Genomic DNA, 18,075 nt, shown 5'->3' with positions numbered 1-18,075 from the left:
CCGGAAAAGGAAATAGAAACATTTCAAAATTATGAAAGTTACAACCAGGCTCTGCTGTTTGTTCTTTCATGTTATGATGCACAATGTTTTATGGGACTTGGAAGAGCATAGTTAGGTCAGCAACAATGTTAGCAGCAAACTTTGTTGCAAACAAGAAGTTTACGTGGAGAGAAATGGAGGGACATGTTGGGGCGTGAGTCACGTGACGATAGCTCACTGACTCGATCTCTGTTCCTGCTTTCACGCCCCCCTTTCCAGTCAGTCCATTCGGTGTAGTAGATATAGGGATGTCGTCATCTTTGCAACCAACAGACATATCCAAAAAGGCATGTTCAGCCTCTGTTAGGAGAAGTGGATCTGCCAGTGGTGACAAAAGTGCCCTGAGACAGCAAGTTTCCCAAGTTTATTTTTCATGGATGGACGGATTGCTCTGCTTCTTATTGTTAGCGTAGCAGGGGCAGTGTGCTGGCTTGGCTGTTTGTTCCAAATTCACTCTGAACATTTTGCAATACTCTCTGGCTAACCCCATAAATGATTATATTCAGCTGAAATGCAATGTGCTCTGCAACTCAAATTTTGTCAATTGTTGTTTTAAAGAGAATATTAGTAATCATTTGTGGTGACTCATAAGTCAATACATTTAGTTATGAAGTCAGGACTAGGCTAAGTTACCGAGGATGTAAAATACCTGAAGTAGTCAATATACAGTATATGAATTGGGGTCATATCTTCTCTCCTTAGATATTTTTTAGCTTGTTTTTTTTTACATCCTCGGTAACTTAGCAAAGTCCTGACTTCATAACTAAATGTATTGACTTATGAGTCACCACAAATGATTACTAATATAGTACACAGATACACGTTAAACAGAATACCTGTTTTACAGTGCAGTGCAGACATGCACTACATGACCAAAAGTATGTGGGCACCTGCTCGTCGAACATCTCATTCCAGAATCATGGGCATTAATGTGGAGTTGGTCTCCCTTTGCAGCTATAACAGCCTCCACTCTTCTGGGAACGCTTTCCACTAGATGTTAGAACATTGGTTGAGGTCAGGGCTCTGTGCAGGCCAGTCAAGTTCTTCCACACCGATCTCGACAAACCATTTCTGTGTCGACCTCACTTTGTGCACGGGGGCATTGTCATGCTGAAACAGGAAAGGGCCTTCCCCAAACTGTTGCCACAAAGTTGGAAGCACAGAATAATTGAGAATGTCATTATATGCTGTAGCATTACGACTTCCCTTCACTAGAACTAAGGGGCCTAGCCCGAACCATGAAAAACAGCCTCAGACCCTCCTCCACCAAACTTTACATTTTGCACTATCCATTCGGGCGGGTAGTGTTCTCCTGGCATCCGCCAAACCCAGATTTGTCCGTCGGACTGGCAGATGGGGAAGCGTGATTCATCACTCCAGAGAATGCGTTTTCACTACTCAAAAGTCCAATGGCGGAAAGCATTACATCACTCCAGTCGACGCTTGGCATAGCGCATGGTGATGTTAGGCTTGTGTGCTGCTGCTCGGCCATGGAAACCTATTTCATGAAGCTCCCTACGAACAGTTCTTGTGCTGATGTTGCTTCCGGAAGCAGATTGAAACTTGGTAGGGAGTGTTGCAACCAAGGACAGATGACGTGCTACGCACTATGTGCTTCAGCACTCGGTTGTCCTGTTCTGTGAGCTTGTGTGGCCTACGTTGTTGCTCCTAGGCATTTCCACTTCACAATAACAGCACTTACAGTTGACCTGGGCCACTCTAGCAGGGCAGAAATTTGATGAACTAACTTGTTGAAAAGTCACTGAGCTCTTCAGTAAGGCCATTCTACTGCCAATGTTTGTCTATGAAGATTGCATGGATGGGTGCTCGATTTTATACACCTGTCAGCAACGGGTGTGGCTGAAATAGTCAAATCCACTCATTTGAAGGGGCGTTTTTCAAGTTGTTGTGTTGTTCGAGTTGTTGTGATGTGAATGCACAATGCCAAGGGAGGGTCGGAAACTCTTGCTACTGAAATAAAAACATGTTTTTTTATTTGGACATGCTGGCATTTGCTATTCACGTGTGCAGTAGTACTAAGCCATTGCAGACAACATTCTTAAAACCAACATTAATGTCTTGCTAAATAACGTTTTTGGGGTCTCTATAACTCTGTCAAAGACAAATGGTCAGACACGTCACACTACTCATGTCGAGTTAATATATTTTTTCTTGACTTTCCATCCTGATCCCTGGGCCCCAGTAATATCTCTCTCTCTCCTCTCTCTCTCTCTCTCTCTCTCTCTCTCTCTCTCTCTCTCTCTCTCTCTCTCTCTCTCTCTCTCTCTCTCTCTGTCTCTCTCTTTCTATGTCTCTCTCTGTCTATGTCTCTCTCTCTCTGTCTCTCTATGTCTCTCTCTATCTTTCTCTTTTTTAGGACTATACATTGACTATGTATTTCCAGCAAGCTTGGCGAGACAAGCGGTTATCCTACTCAGAGATTCCCCTCAATCTCACCCTGGATAACCGGGTAGCGGATCAGCTGTGGGTCCCGGACACCTACTTCCTAAATGACAAGAAGTCTTTTGTCCATGGTGTCACTGTGAAAAACAGAATGATTCGACTGCATCCAGATGGCACTGTGCTCTATAGCCTGAGGTAATGTTTGTAATGTTTCATAATTGTAAAAAAAATCAATAACTTGACATTACTTTGGAGAAATAAGTAAATATTGTAACCAAACCATGTACAAAACCACACCTTGAATAGGCCTATCTCTACCCAATAAAGACAATGTTTGTTGGCAAGTTACTTAGTGAGCCGGTAGACTTAGTCATCCATCATCGTTATCTTTCTAACTATCCAGCAGTATGAGAGCAGATGATCCATATCCTTGAATATTCCCCAGATTCATTTTAACAAATTACCCGGATACTTTACACAACAGTATCTGTCAACTGAAAAGCCTGTTTGACATTTTGGGTTGTTCATATTGAGATGCTATAACCTGTTTCCTGATTAATGGTCTCTATATAAAGTGAATGGATAACAATGGAATATTCAAATGGGATGGGATCTCTTTTAAAATCAGTTGAACTCCATTTCTTATGGAGTACAATGTTGGTTTCAATCAGATGAGGCACTGCATAGCACATTTGTAATGTGGGTGGATATGTATTGAAGAGTATAATGACTGCAGTGCCGTGGATGATAATACACCTACTTAGCTCTTTGGAAGTTGAATCTGTTACTTAGAAAAGGGGCCAGAATAATGCCTACGCATCCCATTTGTAAACACAGGTTATTAAAAATCATCAAAACATAATGAAGACACCGCTGTGTGCAGATATCCCCCTATCCAATAAACTGACTGGCTATTGTTGAGTTGCAGAAAATGGGAAGAGGGAGGGCAGGGGGACTTGGGATATGACTAGCTCATCTCTGTACCCCAGACATGCAAATATCGCTAAGGTCCCTCAGCCGAGCAGTGAATTTCAAGCACAGATTCAACCACAAAGACCAGGCAGGTTTTCCAAAGACTTGCAAAGAAGAGCACCTATTGGTAGATGGGTTAAAAATAAAATAAAAAGCAGACATTTAAATATCCCTTTGAGAATGGTCAAGATATTCATTACACTTTGGATGGTGTATCAATACACCCAGTCACTACAAAGATACAGGCGTCCTTCCTAACGAAAGGAAACTGCTCAGGGATTTCACCCTGAGGCCAATGGCGACTTTAACGGCTGTGATGGGAGAAAACTGAGGATGGATCAACAGCATTGTAGTTATTCCACAATACTAACCTAATTGACGGAGTGAAAAGAAGGCAGCCTGCACAGAATAAAAATGTCCCAAAACATGCATCCTGTTTGCAACAAGGCACTAATGTAATACTGCCCATCATTTGTCCTGAATACAAAGTGTCATGTTTGGGGCAATCCAATACAACACATTACTGAGTACCACTCTCCATATTTTCAAGCATAGTGGCGTCTGCATCATGTTATGGGAATGCTTGTAATCGTTAAGGACTACAGAGTTTTTCAGGATAAAACATTAACAGAATGGAATTAAGCACAGGCAAAATCCAAGAGAAAAATGTGGTTCAGTCTGCTTTCAAACAGACACTGGGTGTCACGTTCCTGACCTGTTTTTCCTTTTTCTTGTATTTATTTAGTTGGTCAGGGCGTGAGTTGGGGTGGGTTGTCTATGTGTTATTTTCTATGTTGGGGTTTTGTGTTCGGCCTGGTATGATTCTCAATCAGAGGCAGCTGTCAATCGTTGTCCCTGATTGAGAATCATACTTAGGCAGCCGGGGTTTCACGTGTGTTTTGTGGGTGTTTGTTCTTGTGTCAGTGTTCCGCCACACAGGACTGTCACGGTAGTTATTTTGTATCGCATGTTGTCGTTGTTAATTATTAAATCACTATGGAAACTAGCCACTCTGCGTATTGGTCCGATCCGTCTCGCCTCTCCTCGTCCGAGGAGGAGGATTACGACTGCCGTTACACTGGGAGACAAATTCACATTTCAGCAGGACAATAACCTAAAATACAAGACCAAATATACACTGGAGTTGCTTACCAAGATGACAGTGAAAGTTTCTGAGTGGCCGAGTTAAAGTTTTGACATGAATCTACTTGAAAATCTATGGCAAGACCTGAAAATGTTGTCTAACAATGATCAACAACCAACTAGACAGAGCTTGAAAAATTTTGAAAATAAAAATGGTCAAATGTTGCGCAATCCAGTTATGGAATGCTCTTTGAGACTTACCTAGAAAGATTCACAGCTGTAATCACTGCAACAGGTGGAATACTTATGTAAATTAGATATTTGTGTATTTCTTTTTCAATTCATTTGCAAAAAAAAAATCAAGAAACATGTTTTCACTTTGTTATTATGGGTTATTGTGTGTAGATTGGTGAAAAAATATTGATCCATTTTGAGTTCAGACTTTAACACACCAAAATGTGGAAAAGTCAAGGGATATGAATACTTTCATAAGGCACTGTATTTTTTCCCTAGCCTCCATCTGCCCCCCCCCCCCCCCCCACTATGAGTTAGCACTTGGTATGTTGGCTTAGTGTTCAACACTCCATGTTACGTAATTCCTTCTCTCTCCTCCTCTGCAGCAAAGAGCAATTAGCTGATTGTTTCATGGAGTGATTCATTGATTATTAAATATGTCAACCATAGAAGCCACATTATTGCTGAGGCTAGATAGCTTTAAGTTATTAGAGTGTCAGAGTCCAGAATAATCTCTCCATCTAGCATTGACCTGAGCCGTCCTATCAGACGAGAGAAAGAGGAGGGGAACTGGAAGCTGTCTCCCATCATATTTCCCCTTCCCATCTTACTTCCTAATAACAAACAGCACTACTAAAGCTGCATTATATCCTCCCCCTTTCGCGAAGCAAGGCCAGGGCTTTGAGTTGTCAACAGAAATGTTTTACATGGTTATTATATTGCTAACAATGAGGTGAATCACTTGTTAAATGCAGCCAGTTGCGTAGGCCTGAGCCAAACAAAGAATAGGAAATTGGGCCCTTAGGAACTTCATTGTCATGTTCCTGACCTGTTTTCTTTTGTCTTGTATTTATTTAGTTGGTCAGGGCGTGAGTTGGGTGGGTTTGTCTATGTGTGATTTTCTATGTTGGGATTTTGTGTTCGGCCTGGTATGATTCTCAATCAGAGGCAGCTGTCAATCGTTGTCCCTGATTGAGAATCATACTAAGGCAGCCGGGGTTTCACGTGTGTTTTGTGGGTGTTTGTATCTCGTGTCAGTGTTCGTGCCACACGGGACTGTTTTCGGTTTTGTCACGTTTTTTTTTTTTTTGTATTTGTAAGTGTTCAGTTTCGTTTTAATTAAATCATTATGAGCACTAACCACTCTGCGTTTTGGTCCGACCCTTACTCCTTCTCTTCATCCGAGGAGGAGGAATTAGACAGCCGTTACATTCATATATTATAGATGGGGGCGAAATAATTCTTACTGTATTGCAAAGTGTCCTATTATACACAAGTGTTTGGAATAATGCACTGTATTTTCCTGGCAAGATAACTAGTTCTAGTGGGGATTTGTATGTGCTAAATACGCTGAGAAAAGAGCTCTTCAATACAAATATACTCAGCAAAAAAAGAAACGTCCCTTTTTCAGGACCCTGTCATTCAAAGATAATTTGTAAAAATCCAAATATCTTCATTGTAAAGGGTTTAAACACTGTTTCCCACACTTGTTCAATGAACCATAAACAATTAATGAACATGCACCTGTGGAACTGTCATTAAGACACTAACAGCTTACAGACGGTAAGCAATTAAGGTCACAGTTATGAAAACTTAGGACACTAAAGAGGCCTTTCTACTGACTCTGAAAAACACCAAAAGAAAGATGCCCCTGGTCCCTGCTCATCTGCGTGAAAATGCCTTAGGCATGCTGCAAGGAGGCATGAGAACTGCAGATGTGGCCAGGGCAATAAATGACAATGTCCGTACTGTGAGACGCCTAAGACAGCGCTACAGGGAGACAGGACGGACAGCTGATCGTCCTTGCAGTGGCAGACCATGTGTAACAACACCTGCACAGGATCGGTACATCCGAACATCACACCTGCGGGACAGGTACAAGATGGCAACAACAACTGCCCGAGTTACACCAGGAACGCACAATCCCTCCATCAGTGCTCAGCCTGTCCGCAATAGGCTGTGAGAGGCTGGACTGAGGGCTTGTAGGCCTGTTGTAAGGCACGTCCTCACCAGACATCACCGGCAACAATGTCGCCTATGGGCACAAACCCACCGTCGCTGGACCAGACAGGACCGGCAAAAAGTGCTATTCACCAACGAGTCACGTTTTTGTCTCACCAGGGGTGATGGTCGGATTCGCGTTTATCGTCGAAGGAATGAGCGTTACACCGAGGTCTGTACTCTGGAGCGGGATGGATTTGGAGTTGGAGAGTCCGTTATGGTCTGGGGCGGTGTGTCACAGCATCATCGGACTGAGCTTGTTGTCATTGCAGGCAATCTCAACGCTGTGCGTTACAGGGAAGACATCCTCCTCCCTCATGTGGTACCCTTCCTGCAGGCTCATCCTGACATGACCCTCCAGCATGACAATGCCACCAGCCATACTGCTCGTTCTGTGCATGATTTCCGGCAAGACAGAAATGTCAGTGTTCTGCCATGGCCAGCGAAGAGCCCGGATCTCAATCTCCTTGACCTGTTGGATCGGAGGGTGAGGGCTAGGGCCATTCCCCCCAGAAATGTCCGGGAACTTGCAGGTGCCTTGGTGGAAGAGTGGGGTAACATCTCACAGCAAGAACTGGCAAATCTGGTGTAGTCCATGAGGAGGAGATGCACTGCAGTACACCAGATACTGACTGTTACTTTTGATTTTGAACCCCCCTTGTTCAGGGACATATTATTACATTTATTTTCGTCACATGTATGTGGAACTTGTTCAGTTTATGTCTCAGTTGTTGAATCTTGTTATGTTCATACAAATATATACATGTTAAGTTTGCTGAAAAAGAAATGCAGTTGACAGTGAGAGGACATTTCTTTTTTTGCTGAATTTAGTAATCTGGGTGTAATGGAGAGAGAGCATGCCTTTTTTACCTAGCTACTGGAAAATGACTCTTTTATTCCCCGATCGTTGTGCGGAAAAATCACATTAAGCAGAGGTGGCTTTAGAAGTCAAGTCATTGTCACGTGTGCTCCCTCTCCGGCCTCTAGGTTACCAGGCTGCTTGTTATGGCACACACCTGTCACCATCGTTACACAATGATACCTTTATATTTCACTCCCTTTGGTTTCTCCCCCAGTTGTCATTGTTTCTGTTCCTGGGTCATGTCTGTGCGTTGTTTATGTTACGTGTTTGTTTCTTTTATTTATTAAAACACACACTCCCTGAACTTGCTTCCCGACTCTCAGCGTACATCGTTACAGAATGACGACTCAACAAAGGGAAGCATCAGGGAATGATTTTTTTTGTTTCGTTTTTGTGTTGGAGATGATGTCTGGTCTGGGTGTAGGAGCCGGAGCTACCTGAGAGGTCTCGACCGGTTTGTCGGATTCCCATGTCTCAGTTGGCCCGACGGGTTTCCATACCTCAGCGGGATCGATAGCCTTCCATGCCTCAGATGAATGAATAGGTTCCCGTGCCTCGACCGAGGCAACCGGGGAGGTCTCAGCCAGCTCATCAGGTTTCTGCGCCTCATCGGATGTGACCGGTCTGCTCCGGATCCCCGGGATCGTCCCTGTGGTTGCCGTCCTGCGGCTGGAGGCGAACGCGCCAGGGAGGGGGTGCTGTCAAGTATGCTCTCTCTCCAGCGCTCTAGGTCGTCATGCTCCCGTGCCTCAGCTGGATCGACAGGTTCCCGCGCCTTAGCAGAGGTGACCGGTCCGCTCCTGATCCCAAGGGATCGTCATCTTGGCCGGCGTCCTGCGGCCGGAGCCGCTCGTCGGGGAGTGGGTACTGTCACGTGTGCAACTGCGCATAATGACACTCACCTGGACTCCATCACCTCCTTGATTACCTGCCCTTAATATGTCACTCCCTTTGGTTTCTCCGCAAGACGTCATTGTTTCTGTTCCTGGGTCATGTCTGTGCTTTGTTTGTGTTGCGTGTTTGTTTCATTTATTAAAACACTCACTCCCTGAACTTGCTTCCCAACTCTCAGTCATGAGTGCAGAATGGAAATTATCCCCTTTCTACATTGATTTTCATCTTGTTTCTAAAGGATTACAGGATGCTAATTTAGATGAGGCCGAAGGGAAGGGTGAAGGGGAGGAGGATGACACTGACTAGCAGTGTGAGACAGACCTTTGACAGTGTATTTGTGTTTAGACTAATGACCTTCACAGGCCGCTGTCAAGCCCAGCGTGACCAGAAGCACTTATTTTGAGAGCTGTAGCATGAAAGCAGGGGTTAAATTTGGCACATAACACAGTGGAGTTTCATAACTTAAGGATTAAAGACATACAGTGGCTTGCAAAAGTATTCATCCCCCTTGGCGTTTTTCATATTTTGTTGCATTACATCCTGTAATTTAAATTGATTTTTATTTGGATTTCATGTAATGGACATACACAAAATAGTCCAAATTGGTAAAGTGAAATTTAAACAATTACTTGTTTAAAACATTTTTTTTCTTTTATTAAAAAACGGAAAAGTGGTGGGTGCATATGTATTCACCCCCTTTGCTATGAATCCCCTAAATACAATCTGGTGCAACCAATTACCTTCAGAAGTCACATTAGTTAAATAAAGTCCATCTGTGTTCAATCTAAGTGTCACATGATCTGTCACATGATCTTAGTATATATACACCTGTTCTGAAAGGCACCAGAGTCTGCAACACCACTAAGTAAGGGGCACCACAAAGCAAGCGGCACCATGAAGACCAAGGAGTTCTACAAACAGGTCAGGGACAAAGTTGTGGAGAAGTACAGATCAGGGTTGGGTTATAAAAAAATATCCAAAACTTTGAACATCCCACAGAGCACCATTAAATCCACTATTAAAAAATGGAAAGAATATGGCACCACAACAAACCTGTTAAGTGAGCGCCGCCCACCAAAACTCACGGACCAGGCAAGGAGGGCATTAATCAGAGAGGCAACAAAGAGACCAAAGTTAACCCTTAAGGAGCTGCAAAGCTCCACAGTGGAGATTTGAGTATCTGTCCATTGGACCACTTTAAGCCACACACTCCACAGAGATGGGCTTTACAGAAGACTGGCCAGAAAAAAAGCCATTGCTGAAAGAAAAAAATAAACAAGTACGTTTGGTGTTTGCCAAAAGGCACGTGGGAGACTCCCCAAACATATGGAAGAAGGTACTCTGGTCAGATGAGACTAAAATTGAGCTTTTTGGCCATCAAGGAAAATGCTATGTCTGGTGGAAACCCAACACCTCTCATCACCCCAAGAATACCATCAGCAGGAACTGGGAAACTGGTCAGAATTGAAGGAATGATGGATGGCGCTAAATTCAGAGAAATTCTTGAGGGAAACCTGTTTCAGTCTTCCAGAGATTTGAGGCTGTGACGGAGGTTCACCTTCCAGCAGGACAATGACCCTAAGCGTGCTGCTAAAGCAACACTCGTGTGGTTTAAGGGGAAACATTGAAATGTCTTGGAATGGCCTAGTCAAAGCTCAGAACTCAATCCAATTGAGAATCTGTGGTTTGACTTAAAGATTGCTGTACACCAGCGGAACCTATCCCACTTGAAGGAGCTGGAGCAGTTTTGCCTTGAAGAATGGGCAAAAATCCCAGTGGCTAGATGTGCCAAGGTTATAGAAACACACCTCAAGAGACTTGCAGCTGTAATTGCTGTAAATGGTGGCTCTACAAAGTATTGACTTTGGGGGGTGAATAGTTATGCACGCTCAAGTTTTCAGTTTTTTTGTATTGTTTGTTTGTTACACAATAAATACTATTTAGCATTTTCAAAGTGTTAGGCATGTTGTGTAAATCACATGATACAACCCCCCCAAAAGTCTATTTTAGTTCCAGGTTGTAAGGCAACAAAATAGGAAAAAACCCAAGGGGGAATACTTTCACAAGCCACTGTACTCTCAAACTTTTGTATAATTTCAGCCAGTAGTTTTGAAAGTGGTGCTCATGAGCCAAAACGGGTCCCCATTTTTTGTGTACTAAGTCATCCAATTTTTTTTACTATGTCATCCATTTTGTCTGATATGGTACAAATCCAATTTGTGCAATATGTTACACATTTCTTGTGCTTAAGATCCCGGAGTGAATCTTTAAGTGATGGTAGGAATGAGATTTATGGTGTAGGTGGATGTGAAGGTGGAGGAGGAGGTCACAGTGAAAATATTGTTCAATTGAAATCCTCCAACCCTGACACCCGGCATGGTTGTGTCTAATATTATATACTTTTTTAAGGAGCTTGCAGATGATAACATATTACAAAGGGAAACCCAGCCATGAGATGCCCAGTGATGCTGATCTCCCAAATAAGCAAAATGATGTGAGTAAAACTTTTAAACAGGTTAACCCTCGCAAGGCCGCCAGACCAGACAAAATACCAGGGTGCGTCCACACACACCTGTGCAGTTGTAAAGGGGGCACGGCAGGGCCTCTTCCCCCTCAGGAGGCTGAAAAGATTTGGCATGGGCCCTCGGATCCTCAAAAAGTTATACAGCTGCACCATTGAGAGCATCTTGACTGGCTGCATCACCGCTTGGTATTGCAAATGCTACAGAGGGTGGTGCAGACAGCCCAGTACATCACTGGGGCTGAGCTCCCTGCCATCCAAAACCTAGATATCAGATAAAGGCCCAAAACATTGCTAAAGACTCCAACCACGCAAGCCAAAGACTGTTCACTCTGCTACCGTCCGGCAAACGGTACCGGATCATCAGCTCTTGGACCAACAGGCTCCTAGACAGCTTCTACCTCCAAGGCATAAAATTGTTAAATAGCCATGACTGCTAAATAGTTAATTAAACGGTTACCCGGACTATCTGCACAGACCCTATTTTGGACTGAGTCTATGCACATTCACAAGACTATACAAACTATATACTCACTCACTCACAAACACTACACTGTCACTCTCACACAAAACCTACACATACACACATAACACACACACATGCATACCGACACAACACATACACACATTTTTTAACTCATTATATGCTGATACTGTGTTCTTTATCTTAATATTATTATTATCTATCCTGATGTCTAGTCACTTTAACCTTCCTTTATGTACATGTCTACCTCAAAGACCTCATACCTCTGCACAGTGATCTTGTTCTGGTACTCGCTGTATATAGCTCCATTCTTGTGTATATATATTCCGGTTGTGCTATTATTTGAATTTTTTAACTCTGTATCGTTGGGAAGGTTTCGCAAGCAAGCATTTCACGGTAAAGTCTACACATTTGTTGTATTCGGCGCATGTGACAAACCAAAATGTATTTGATTTTCTATTATCAGACAGGCAACAATGGTGTACATCCGCATGGCATTTTAATAGTTGTTTCTCACAGATCTGTTTTGAAAAATGCAATTCACACATTTGCATATTGTTGTAATAATATAACTGTGTAGGTTGGCTGACCCAGTCATGTAACCGGGAATCATGCCCTTTCTTTCCATGACCTCGCTATTCCTCCTCAGTGAGATGCAGATTACCTCTGTTGAGTGGTCAGACTGTTCTACATGCAGCATCCACATAAAAACACAATATGCATTACAATAGTGCTGCTAGATCTTTTCATACATGCCTTTCATTGGAATCTTAATTGGATTCAGTGCATGTAGTGTTTCCTGATCGCTGACACAGCCACTGTGCACAAATACATGATGAATATTCAAATTTGCCAAACTCATTTATTCGCCATTGAGCTGCCAATTCGCCTGCAGAATGATTACAGTCCACTACAAAGCAAACAATACAGGCTTTTATGCCCCAGTGTGTATTCAAATGAGCTTTTGTTGACATGCTGAGACCGTGTTTTTGATAAAGCAGCCTGGTTTGATATTAAACATTGAAATTCACTTATTCAAGGGCATTTCTTTCGGCCCAACAATAAAGATTCTTGTTGACCTTTCAAAGGAAAGCAATTGAAAAGAGAACTATGGAATTAGCAAGGTTAAAAAATATGCCTTTTTGTTTGCACAAGCCTCAATCCGCTACAGAGCAGCACATGAAACAAGGCTTGGGTTTGTATTTGTGTTGTATTTCTGCAGGCAGACAGACAGACACTCAGTGTTATGAACATGATTGCTCTTTGTTCAAGTAGCTGTTGTCTTGAGTCACTGCAGAGGAGCACAAAGAAAAGTAGTCCAAGAAAACAATGAAGAATTCTAAAGTAAAATATTGAGAATTTATCGTACTGCTAGCACCGCATGTGCCCAGCACAGGTGACTTGAGGTAAAATTGATCCCCTCTCACTCCTTAGAAAATGACAATGCCAAGTGAGAAGACTTTCATGAATTCATAATTGTTTTTTAAAAACCGTTATATGTTTTTCATGCATAAACAGACGCTATTAATGATGTGCTTGCTCTGTTAAAGGGGGGAATGACGCTTGAGCATTGAACAGCATTGTATTGCCTATCCATGTGAAAATATATTAACCCATGTCCCAAACATTCATCAGGAAAGACCAGCAGTACGAAAACCAAGGTGACCAGACATAATGAACAAAATATTGTGTGAAAATATGTCCAAGGGAGAAGTGCTGATGCCTGTGTGTGAAAACAGAACAGACAGCAGTAGACGTGGGTTGAGAAGACATGTGGATGGATTTGATGGGTCTGTCTCTCCTTCCCCCGGGCCCTGGTGCCCTCCTCCCCTCCCTGAGGTCGCTGTTCTGACCTCAAACTTCTGGAGCTCCAGAGGGGTGCCGGATCCTAGTGTGACCCAAAACCCCTGCCATAATGTGCACTGAGCCCGTGCCAGAGTCCAGGCGCGCTGCCTGGCACTTGAGGTCACAGTAGGTGGACAGCCATATGGGGCTCGCTTGGCACCGCTTGTAGTCAGTAACCAAGCAACCGAGGGTTATGTTGGAAACGTGAACAATTATTTTGTACATCAATTAATGCTTGAAGTAAATATTCACGGAGACACAGACCACGCTCAAGTGCGCGCACACAAACACACACAAACACACACACAGATACACAAGCAGAGACAGACGCTGCTACACACACTCACATTAACAGTACTGGCCTACCACTGTATGTGTACACACTCCTTTGAAGACTGTGCCAAAGGCGTTTGCTCAAATTCTACTCCATTGACTCCATCTTGACACAGAGATCAGAAAGTTGCTGGCAAGTAACCGCCAATTTGCTCCTTGGTTAAACACTTGGAAGTCAGAAGCCACATCAGCTGCAGCAGATGCATCGGAGGGAAATTACTGCTAACAAAGACAGGGTGACCACAGGCGGAAATAGAACATTCATCTCGACCTCAGAGGCTCAAAGATCTAGGCCACTCCTGGGTACAGAACCTCTGGAGTGTGTTATTTGAAACGACAAAAAGGTATTTTTTTCCATTTCTTCATTGATATTAACTGGCTTTGTGACAAGATCTGTCTCTGTGTCATGCGAGAGTTCGGCCTGTTAAGTACTACTACACCTACAGAAACAGAGCATTGCGTTTTGTGGGGACATGAGATTAACACATTAATACTATCCCAATCTGTATGTGGTCATAAATCAGTGCCATACTCCCTCCTGTTAACCTCTGTTTACCATATGTATTTTTGGCAGGATGGTGCCTGTATTAGATTAACGATCGGATAAGGGATCAAACTGGGATTGACCTCTGGAACCTTTTTTTTCTTGTGTTGTAGGTCAGTGCTACAGTATCTTATATATAAACACAGATAATTGACAGGTGCGACGTGAAGTGACGTGAGATGGATCATTTGTAGGCCTGCTCAGATGGAGAATCTGTAGGCCTGGTTTTCAGTTTCTTGTGAGATTATCTGATGGGACATTCCACTGTCTGATTATCTATTTCACAGAAGCCCAATCCCTCTCACAGTGTGGATTGAGGTACAATACAGTGCAATACAGACAGTGTTTAGGGCATTGAGGTGTTGCTCATCGCAGGTACTGTAAAGGGAAGGTCTGTGACATGTAAACAGTTAATTCTACACTTGACATCCTTGTGATCGGCCGTTTGCTCATGCAAAAATAATTTTGGCTTTGCTACCACTGAGAGCATCAACCAACCATTCTCTGGTCTGCTTTCATGATCTCAAATAAGTTGCCTATTATCTCTCGCTGGTAGAGACGGATGGTGATGACGAACAATGTGTTTGTGCTAAAATGTGATATTATAAAGAACATGAATATGAGTGTGCCCCATGAATGTGCTCAAGAACATCATATAATTAGATGGTAATTTTACTTATTTTATTTGAGCCTGATTAGCTAATAATAACCTGATCGCTGCTGCCAACTATGTAGCTACCTGACATAGGCTATGAGAGAATACCTGTCATTCTGATTCATGGGAAATATGACGCAAAGACCCAGTGCACCGAGTTGGCCCATCTACTGTTACTTGAAATCAACTAGTGGTTGACCAATATACCAATTTATAATGAGTTATTGGCCCAGATCTCCAAACTATAAGTTGAGAGTGAGAGTGTTGTACACACTGACCACTCCTGTGGTGTAGAGCAGAGCTGAAGGATGTGTTGACCTCGTCTCGGCTGTAGTGTGAGGACGGTGGTGGATGATAGAGAGAGACAGGTGCGTAGAAAGCAGGGAGCAGGTGATTATCTCTGTGCCATACCGCAGAGGATTGGGCTCCAAGATGAGCCTCTCCGCTGGCCGGCATTTATCAGTGTCGTCAGGTGGGTTTAGACGATTACCCATGTTGCCATGCAGGGCCGTGGCTGGCTGGCAGCACCGACTGTGGGTGTCCACCTTCTCTTCACGCACAAGACCAGAGCCAGGGAGAGTTACTCCACTCCCTATTACTCATTCTCTATCAGCGCTTTCTGTTCCTGCTCCTGCCTGATGGATACGCTGATCTTATCTAGTCACTCATTACTGGTATTACAGTGTCGAAACAGTTCCAGTGTGATAAAAGCTGCTCTGTCCTCTGTGTGGATGATTGACTTCGTTTGGCCTAAGAGTTTCTCCTGACCACGCAAGCTGATTAAGAAAAACTCTGGACCCTACGAATAGGCAAAGTAATCATTCTGTCTTACATACAGAACGTAGAATCATGCTGCTGTTGAAGATAGCATTGGGTTCATCTACGGCAGACCTCTTGTACGAGCGTAAACAGTCCCCTGTGTTGGCACTCAATGACTCTCCCAGTGTTTCTGATACAGGTGTTACAGTTCAGTGTGTGCCCTTTAAAGCCCCAGTAAACACAGACAGAGAGTAATTTGGTTTTAAAGGTGCCCTGTCCCCCTTGGGTCACACCAAGACCTTGCATAAATGTTTCACAACTCTCCAAAGTTACCATTTGAAACACCGTTATCTCCACATTCTGCGGGGTAAACAAATGTGGCCTAATATTCAGACCCCTAAAAGCCCATAAAAATGTGTTTCGAATGCATTGTGTTTTCTAAAAGAACATCACAGTCAGACATTTGGCTTACAAATAGGAGTGTGTGCAAAAGGTCCAAACACAGACCGGGGGAAATGGGAGATCGTTTATGTGATCAGACTAGAGTGCTAAACACCTCATCAGGCAAACCATCTTCACGACAAGAAACTGGTTGAAACAACAGTCATTTCAATCAGTTTGTACTGTTTCTGCCTACTGGGATGAGGGGGGAAAGGAACCCACTGGGCAAAGAAGTCAATTCAACATCTATCCAATGTTGGTTCAACCTAATTTCATTGAAATGACATGGAAACGACATTGATTGAACCAGTGGAACGTTTAAGGTCAGCTTTGTGCATCCTTCTACCTTTGGCAATGTTCATTTAAGCTGCTATAAAAGCACCCTGGAGTTGTCATCTGCACACTTAATGATCTTTATGCCAGTATCTGGCATAAAGAATTATAGTGTTCAGGTTTAATGGCTGTTTGGCACCTGGTGTAATATCAGGATGTGCCAGAACCTATAACTAGATCCAGGACTATATGATTGCCATTAGTAATTTTAATGCTTTAATTCTGATGATAATGAACACTGCAGGAGAATAAATGGACAGGTATGTTAATAATATTGGAATGATAATGGTAGTACATCATTTAAAAAGCACTTTAGACCGTTTTTGCAATAGGCTGCACATTTGCAAAGAACATTTTTGTATATTTTCTACGATGCAGCTCTGTTTTTCGAGTTAATTGCCACAGTCATTATGTTGTCTTCAGAACACTGACTAGAGGGCACGAGAAGTTGATTTCGAGATCTCAAATAGTTTTTTTGCAAGTATTCACATCATCCATTTGCTTTGTTCTTGTTGAGTTATGCCAGTAGACTTCCAGGGTTACCAAAATTGGTCCTGGGGCCCCTCCCTGGGTGCACTTTTAGTTTTTTGCCCGAGCACTACACAGCTGATTCTTTACGAGATAAAAATAGATTTGACTCGGAGCTGAATACTCCCAAACCGTCTCTCACCATCACCCTCATCTTTTCTCTCCTGATATCTATGTCTTGTTAGTGGGCTCTGTGTCAATAAGAATATACAATACATTCGGAAAGTAATCAGACCCCTTGACTTTTTCCACATTTTGTTACATTACAGCCTTATTTTAAAATGTATTAAATTGTTTTTTTCCCTCATCAATCTAAACACAACACCCCATAATGCCAAAGCAAAAACAGTTTTTTAGAAATGTATGCACATATATGAACAATAAAAATAGGATATATCGCATTTCCATAAGTATTCAAACCCTTTACTCAGTACTTTGTTGAAGCTCCTTTGTCAGCGATTACAGTCTTCTTGGGTATGATGCTACAAGCTTTGCACACCTGTATTTGGGGAGTTTCTCCCTTTCTTCTTTGCAGATCCTCTCAAGCTCTGTCAGGTTGGATGGGGAGCGTTGCTGCACAGCTATTTTCAGGTTTCTCCAGAGATGTTCGATCGGGTTCATGTCAGGGCTCTTGCTGGGCCAATCAAGGACATTCAGAGACTTGGCCCGAAGCCACTCCTGCGTTGTCTTGGCTGTGTGCTTAGGGTCATTGTCCTATTGGAAGGTGAACCTTCGCCCCAGTCTGAGGTCCTGAGCAGGATTTCATCAAGGATCTCTATGTACTTTGCTCAGTTCATCTTTCCCTCGATCCTGACTAGTCTCCCAGTCCCTGCTGCTGATAAACATCCCCACAGCATGATGCTGCCACCACCATGCTTCACCGTAGAGATGGTGCCAAGTTTCCTCCAGACGTGACGCTTGGCATTCAGGCCAAAGAGTTCAAACTTGGTTTCATCAGACTAGAGAATCTTGTTTCTTATGATCTGAGAGTCCTTTAGGTGCCTTTTGGCAAACTCCAAGTGAGCTGTCATGTTCCTTTTACTGAGGAGTGGGTTCCGTCTGGCCACTCTACCATAAATGCCTGATTGGTGGAGTGCTGCAGAGATGGTTGTCCTTCTGGAAGGTTCTCCCATCTCCACAGAGG

At 43.2% G+C, this 18,075-nt stretch overlaps 1 protein-coding gene across 2 annotated transcripts in view; it reads left to right on the top strand.

The window, feature by feature from the left end:
• Positions 1-18,075, top strand: part of LOC120044394 (gamma-aminobutyric acid receptor subunit beta-2) — a 76,235-nt gene that overhangs the window by 27,511 nt on the left and 30,649 nt on the right. For both annotated transcript variants that reach the window (XM_038989024.1, XM_038989026.1), the window contains exon 4: positions 2,417-2,637. In XM_038989024.1, the coding sequence (XP_038844952.1) occupies positions 2,417-2,637 (221 nt within the window). The remainder of the gene's footprint in view (positions 1-2,416; positions 2,638-18,075) is intronic.

Source organism: Salvelinus namaycush, chromosome 3, assembly GCF_016432855.1.
Source record: "Salvelinus namaycush isolate Seneca chromosome 3, SaNama_1.0, whole genome shotgun sequence".
In the NCBI taxonomy this organism is placed as follows: domain Eukaryota; kingdom Metazoa; phylum Chordata; class Actinopteri; order Salmoniformes; family Salmonidae; genus Salvelinus; species Salvelinus namaycush.
Note: the sequence above shows the minus strand (reverse complement) of the source record. Positions and strands in the feature narration are given on the sequence as shown.